General features: G+C 37.6%; 1 protein-coding gene across 2 annotated transcripts; it reads left to right on the top strand.

Annotated features, from left to right (window-relative positions):
* The first annotated feature begins 4,863 nt into the window (after positions 1–4,863).
* On the top strand, positions 4,864–6,115 carry LOC117942697 (transcription factor HES-5-like). Of its 2 annotated transcripts, XR_004656194.1 has the most exons (3): positions 4,864–5,008; positions 5,123–5,647; positions 5,683–6,115. XR_004656194.1 is itself a non-coding variant. In XM_034868298.1 (2 exons), the coding sequence occupies exons 1-2, from the start codon at positions 4,886–4,888 to the stop codon at positions 5,543–5,545; spliced, it is 546 nt and encodes a 181-aa protein (XP_034724189.1). In that variant the 5' UTR covers positions 4,864–4,885; the 3' UTR covers positions 5,546–6,115. The 2 variants fall into 2 exon arrangements, 1 of the variants encoding a protein (XP_034724189.1); XM_034868298.1 differs by having other exon boundaries at positions 5,123–6,115.
* Positions 6,116–8,002: the final 1,887 nt, after the last annotated feature.

The raw sequence follows: 8,002 nt of genomic DNA, 5'->3' as shown, positions 1-8,002 counted from the left end.
GGGCAATATAACGATATATCGATATTGTGATATGAGACCAGATATCATCTTAAATTTTGGATATCATAATATCCAAATACTGTATAAGTGGTTTCTTTTCCTGGTTTTAAAGGCTGCATTATGGTAAAGTTGTGTTATTTTTTTTTACTATTTACCAAAGAGACGAGTCCAGTCAACAGCGCCGTTTTTTGATTATTATTGATCATGTTGATCAGATACTTTAAGTGTCCTTTTTATGGACATATTGTCACCATGGACTTACCTCACTTTAATCTCTCCAATGACTCAGAACTGATCTGTTGTTAGATCCAAATGTTTATCTTTTTTTCTTAAAGGTTTGCTAATTAATGTCACAATTTTCCTGTGATAATTTTATGACTCCCTCCATGTGTTGACAGATGGAGATGTTTATTACCTCTTGAGAGGTATTGATGATTTTTGAATTGATCAAAATATTATTTGTCCTTTTTATGGATGTTTAATCATAATGGACTTCCCCTCACTTCATGTGATTATTGAAAACTGATCTGTTTTAAGATCACAATGTTTATCCTTTTACTGTAAAAGGTTTATTTAATGTCACACTGTCACAGTTTTCCAGTGACAGTGTTATTGTTTAAGATGTCATTGAATTCAGAGGTTACTAAGAACAATGTGACCTGTTGGAAGGTCAGTTTTTACTAATTTTGTCTATTGTTCACTAAGTGAAACATTTTAGAATTTTTTGGATAAAAATGAAAAAACTGAGTACTGTGTCCTCAAATATTGTAAATGGTTTGTCTTTTATAAAGACAGTTGTCCTTTACTCTCTCGGAGTACAGTGTGTCTTGTAGAAATCTACAAGTTGTTGTTGTGATGTATCATCCCCTCTAGTTGGAGCTTTCATACTTTGTGGATCATTGTTCTTTGTTAAATAAACAAATTCTGCCAGCTGAAAATCTTGTGTTCTCGTATCACTGTGAGTCATTTTTACTTACTTTACTTTTTAATGTAAGGAAGAAAAACTATATTTATATTTCATTTTAACTTATTTGTTAGTCTCCATCTTCGTTCCTATTTTTGATTGACAAGTGAAAATACAATTTAGTAACGGTGGGAATCTCTTGGCACCTCACGATTTGATTTAATTCGATTCATAGGCCAATGATTCCATTCTAAACCACATCTCGATGCAACAATTTGTCTTTGTATATTTCCATGCGTGATTTAAAAAAAATACACATAAATCTGAGTTTGTTAGATTTTGGCATATTCAATATGTCACACACAAGTTTTAGTAAAGTGTTCTGTCTGCTGATTTTTTTATTGGTTAGTCATTCCATGCTTAAGCCTTAAACATGCTGATTCACCTTGTCTCACAGGGATTTTCCATGTCAGAGGCTCAGTCATGTTTAAAGATGGAGAATTGGAAACATAGGGTGGCCAGATGTAATGTGATAAAGTAGATCAAACATGTCAGATAATGTTATGTGAATGAAGTCAAACCAAATGACAAACATTTTCAATTTCAATTTCGATGCACCATTATTTTGGTATAACTGTACGTTTCAGGTGTTTTGATGTAAAACATTTAAAGTCAAGCATTTCTCTTTTTAAAGAGGTCAGACAGTTTATCTAATGACATGCATAATAAGACACACTTCTGTTGTTCCCATAGACTACAGCATAAGGTTGTTCCTCCAGTGAATGGACAGAGTGTGGGAAACCAGAGGAGACTCCCTCACAGCGCCCTGTGGGACAATAGATCCAGATCTCAGAGGTTAAAAGAGACTCTGGCTCCTCAAATTGTTGCTTGTTAAGAATTAAGCCTTTAGTTGTGACTGTATCTCTGATTTTAATCAGCACTAATGTAACCACTTTACGAAGAGTGTAATTCCATCCATGAGAGCGTATAGTTTGAGCACCATGTTTGACATTTTTCTGGCGGTCATACAATATGTAAATTAAACCAAAAATTAGGTTAATTTTTACTAAATATTTTGTTTCTCAGAATTGCAACCTCGTGACACTCGCTCTACCTGGACCAGTACCGTATCTGCATGCGGTAAGGTCATGCTCTGCACCTCGGCTTGGACACAGCGAGCGAGAGAGAAAAGGCATTAACTTTAGAACACAAGCTACGTTTCCATCCACTTGTCAATCGAATTATCTGAAGTTCGGAAAAGAAAAAAGTCATGTGAATAAAGCGGTTTAAAGTGTGATTCCATCCAATGGCTTTACCATCTTAAATCAAGATGGTATTTTGAATTGATTTGACACATTTTAAGGTGTTTCCATTCATTTTCGCACTGAATCGCACAACATTTAAGCAACAACAACGTTTTTCTAGACAAAATGGATCATGCCGTCTACCAACAAATGATCAATGTTGCACAAGTTGTTATAGTGCATAGGTGCCAGTTGATAGCGACACATCAAGCTATAATAGGAAAACGACGCTATCAACACATCGCTATGATGACACAGATGCACCTTGTCTTTTATTGTCCCTCCGGCACGGCTGCAAGACTCTTTTTGAGACATGTCTCGCTGTTTGAGCGCCTTCCGTTGACTCCGGAGGACGTCCCACAGCTTGTTGTAACCTTTGTCGGCAATTTCCTTCGCAAGTTCCTGCTAAATTAATTTCAGAAAGTCTCTTGTCTCCTCGTCCGTCCACTTCCATCTGTCTTTGTTGACGCCCGCAATGTGTGCAGACAGAGTGGAAATACTCGGGGGAAATGAACTAAAACTTCTTCTTTGTTTTAAGGCAAAACAACCTAAAACTTATTCACAATTCATTATTTATTTGGTAAATGACGTTTCCATCAGCGCACGCCGCATAAGCCGTATATCGATCAAGATAAAATACGATGAGACCGAATGTATTTCTTTTGAGTTGATATTCATGAAATTCCATCAACTTTTACTGTTTCCATAAGGCATTTTTCATTCTTAATTCGGATAAAAGCGTGTGGATGGAAACATAGCTACTAAGGGAGTCTGATGGCGATGTTATTTAGGATTTATGAATTAACGTTAGCAACAGTAGGCTAATTCACGAGGGTGCTATTTTATGTGTGAGCTAACATTGAGCATCTGTTGTGCGTTGCAAGAGTTATATTTTTGTTTAGTGAATGCGTTATTCAGTGCAAATATAACGGTGAATGTAGTTTAATCTCAGAAATGGTGTATATTAGGTTATTACTGTTTCTCTGTTAAATGCAAACGTTCCACTGTACTGGTGTTACACAGATCACAGAGCTCTGAGTCTAGACATTACAAACCTGTGGTAAAAGCAGGTTAAGTTGTAATGTACCTACCAGCAATAGCATGTAATGTTGTCTATTTACACAGGGCATTTAAATGTATGTCTGATCCACTGCTACTCTAGGGGACATCGACAAACCCCAGTAGGCTAAATGTTTCCTTGTTTTCTGTTCGCCACAATGAAAAGTACCTTCTCTTTTTCTTTACTTTGCCCTTAACAGTTGCGCCTGCTGACTCCGCGGCAGGTCTCCTGGCACAGGGAATATGTTGCCAAATATTTTAAACCCATGTCATGGGCTAGCGCTGAAAACCACTCCACCTGCCACTGTGGCTGGTGTACAAGGCAATGTCGCCAGCTACTTTAAAAAAGTACCCACCATTGGCTGGTGGCGGGTCCTAATATCCCACCCTGAAGTCATTCCTTTTATTTCACATTGCTTAAGTAGGCTACCCATGTTTCACTATAATGGGTATTTGTTGTCCCCCTCTTCACCAGGTGGTGCACACTGCTTGTGCACAGGGTCCTCAGAGATCCATTTGTAGAGGGAAACATTCCTCTTTACTGCTAATAGACGGAGTGTGGGAAAGCGCTGGAGGCAAGAGTTAAGTGTGAATGACATCCATCCAACCAGCAGCAGAGTCATTCTCCAAAGGGATTTGGCACACTTCAGGAGACAGCTGCTCCCCCAGAAAACCTCCCACCCTCATGAGAGCTCAAGTTCTGATCCAGTTAATAGTCAAGAATATAAGGCATATTTATTACTGGAGGTTCAAAATCTATGAGAATGATTTGAAGTTGAAAATATGAGAGGATAAATAATTTTGGCTACTTTATGATAGATTGTTCAAATCTGACTGACTGTCAGAAACAGCCAATGGTGTTCTTTCCCTCCAGATGGCTGATGATGACAAGCTCTGTTTCTATGACAACACACAGCCAGCATCTGTCACAGACGTCCCTTTGTGGTTCATTGACCACACCTTACAGGGACTCAGTGTGGGAAACGGAGCTCAACATGTTACTCACACTGACTACAAGGCACGAGTCAAAAGGCTCTGCAACATCTGGACAGTAGCATGAATATTGTGTTGGGTTTATTTCAAGTGACATTAATGGGCCTCAAACTGTTTTCTAACGTCTTATCTGTTTTATGAAATGGTGCATATTTGATTAAGTGAAAATTAAGACAAATATAAAAACTAAAATGGAATCATCTGACTAAAAAAATAAAGAATAAACTTAGTGTATATATACACTGTAAATAAAAAATATATATATATATATATATATATCTCATTCCATGTAGTTCATCTATTACACCATGACTGTTATTCTCTGTTACGTGTGTGAGGACATCTTGAAGCGTGTGCTCAGTGAAAGTCATTGATCCCAGCATCAGGCAGCAAATCTGCTCTCTCTACAGGGTCACCACTTTCCCAGATTCACACAGAGCAATTTGAGTTCCCCTGAGATCTAACCATTGTTCCCCAGGCAATAAAAGCCTGTTTCTGCTACATGTTTCTGCTACAGATCCTTTATTGTCTCACCAAGCTATCTGATTGGCTGAGACTGTGAGAAACTCCAGTCAGACGAAGACCTACACATTCATATGGAGATGTGGGACTATAAATAGGAGGGATGAAGCCAGCAGAGATCAGATTCTCTCTACAGAGACCTCTACAGCACAGAGATCCAGACATGGCACCTACAATCACTGCAGCAATGACCAATTCTCAGGAGCATCTGACTTTGACCCACAAGGTAAATTAAAGATTCAAGAACATTTATAAATTTGTCAATATGGCGTTGTCTTTGATTATGCTAACACTTCACATTAGAATAAGATTATTAATGACTTTGTTCTTCTTTTTGCAGCTCAGAAAGCCTCTGGTGGAGAAGTTACGCAGAGAGCGAATCAACAGCAGCATTGAGCAGCTCAAGTCTCTCCTGAGTCCAGAGTTCCTCAAACAGCAGCCAGACTCCAAGCTGGAGAAAGCAGACATCCTGGAGATGACAGTTTGTGTCCTGAGACGGCTGCAGCAGCAGAATCAACCTGTGGACTCAGCAGCTGTCGGTCAGGGCTATTCCAGATGTGTCCAAGAGGTGACACACTTCCTGTCCAAAGAGCAGGTGAAGACCCAGTCCCAGAGAAGACTGCTGAACCACATCAACAAGCTGCAGTCTTCCTCTGATAACAACCTGAGAGAGGCTGACTTCTCTCTTCTGAGCTCCACAGTCCAGACCAGCATCACCAAAGAGAAGAGTCCAGTCAACAGCGCCGTCTGGAGACCGTGGTAGACACCTCCAGACTGGAGTTACTACCAGACAAACTGAGATGACCACATTGGTCAAAGATTACTGGACTGATGTCTTTGAAATGTTATGGACTTGTTGTTCTTCTGTTGTACAGAAGGTTGTATTTGCTGTTTATTTATTTCCTGAGGAAATGACAGCAACAAGATCTTTTGTTAAGAAAGAGATCATCTGGTCATGCATGTTGCATGAACCAAATCTAATTGCGTCAGCAATTATTATTATTATTATTATAATTATTATAATACCACATTGTACATCATGTAATGTTGGTATCAGCTATGGTAACATCTGTTATCTTTTGATTATTATTGATCATTTTGATCAGATACTTTAACTTTGTCCTTTTAATGGACATATTGTCCCCATGGACTTACCTCACTTTAATCTCTCCGATTACTCAGAACTGATCTGTTGTTAGATCCTAATGTTTATCTTTTTTTCTAAAAGGTTTGCTTATCATCACATTTTTCCTGTGATCATTTTATGACTCCCTTCATGTCATGTGTTGACAGATGGAGATGTTTATTACCTCTTGAGAGGTATTGATGATTTTTAATTGATCAAAATTTTATTTGTCTTTTTTACGGACATTTAATCATGATGGACTTTCCTTCACTTCATGTGATTATTGAAAACTGATCTGTTTTAAGATCACAATGTTTATCCTTTTACTGTAAAAGGTTTCTTTAATGTCACACTGTCACAGTTTTCCAGTGACAGTGTTATTGTTTAAGATGTCATTGAATTCAGAGGTTACTAAGAACAATGTGACCTGTTGTAGGGTCAGTTTTTAATAATTGTGTCTTTTGTTCACTAAGTGAAAATGTGGGGAACAATTTGGGTAAAAAAGAAAAAACTGAGTACTGTGTCCTCCAATATTGTAAATTGTTGGTCTTTTATAAAGACAGTTGTCCTTTACTCTCTCGGAGTACAGTGTGTCTTGTAGAAATCTACAAGTTGTTGTTGTGATGTATCATCACCTCTAGTTGGAGCTTTTATACTTTGTGGCTCATTGTTCTTTGTGAAATAAACAAATACTGCCAGCTGAAAATGTTGTTCTCAAAGTCTATGATTTCTATTTTTACTACATTAACAGACGTCTCCATCATCTTTTGTATTTGAGTGGCAATCAAGATACAATTCATCGCACACAGTTATTGTTTATCCATAACGTTTCTGTAGCATAAATCTGAGCATGGGAATGTGCATTAATTCATATTTCTATTTAGGAGAGATTATCAATGTTATGTGTGATTATATTTATATGAAGTAAGTCAAGTCAAACCAAATGAGGAAAGATAGCTTTCAAAGACATTTTGTTGGACCATTATTTTCATATAACTACGTTTCAGGTGTTTTAAAGTAAAATGTTTGAAGTTAACCATTGTCCTCTTTAAAGAGGTCCGACATGGTAAAGTGATGCATAATAAGACACACTTCTATTGTTCCTCCAGTGAAAGCAGTGAAAGGACAGAGTGTGGGAAACCAGAGGAGACTCCTTCACAGAGCCCTGTGGGACAATAGATCCAGACCTTTGGCCTGAAGGGACAGAGACTAGAAGAGACTCTGGCTCCTCAAATTTAAACTTGTTTTATATTTTGCCTCCGATTGTAAATGTTGCTTTGATATTAAATCTGCATCAACACATTTTTATAAAATTGTTACTCCATCTAATGAGAAATCATATTTTGAATATCCTGTTTGAAATACTTTATGTCAGTTACTCTTTTTAAGTATCAAAGAATGTGGTTGATTGGTGTGAATGCTGAAAGAATTCAAAATCTATACTCTACCCGTTTTTTTTTATTATTATTCCCCTTTCATGCAACTTGACTAGTTCCTCAATTTTCTTTTAACTTATAATCTTCATGTCTGCTGTTACTTTTAGTGTTTGTATCTTAAATACTTTCTGAAATATTGATGTTTTCCAAGAAATATTCTCTGTTCAAATGAATAGATGAAATGATCAGAATTGAAACATTTTACACCTGTACAGTCATTTTAATCTATGTCCAATCATTCACACATTTGTAGAATGCCACATTCCTCTTTGCTGCTAATAGACGGAGTGTGGGAAAGCGCTGGAGGAAAGAGTTAAGTGTGAATGACATCCATCCAACCAGCAGCAGAGTCATTCTCCAAAGGGATTTGGCACACTTCAGGAAACAGCTGCCCCCCCGAAAACCTCCCACCCTCATGAGAACTCAAGATTATTATATCTAGCAGTTATTACTAGAGGTTCACAATGTATGACAATGGTTAGAAAATAAAAATGTGAGAAGATAAATTATGTTGTTGATACTTTGTGATCGACTTTTCACCAACATTTCAAATTTTGCAGACAGACAGAGCCAGCCAATTGTGTTCTTTCCCTCCAGATGGCTGATGACGTCAGGCTCTGATTCTACTACAACACACAGCCAGCATCTGTCACTGAAG

This window comes from Etheostoma cragini, chromosome 4, assembly GCF_013103735.1.
Source record: "Etheostoma cragini isolate CJK2018 chromosome 4, CSU_Ecrag_1.0, whole genome shotgun sequence".
Lineage (NCBI taxonomy): Eukaryota > Metazoa > Chordata > Actinopteri > Perciformes > Percidae > Etheostoma > Etheostoma cragini.
The sequence above is the reverse complement of the archived record's forward strand: the minus strand, read 5'-3'. Positions and strand labels throughout refer to the sequence as shown.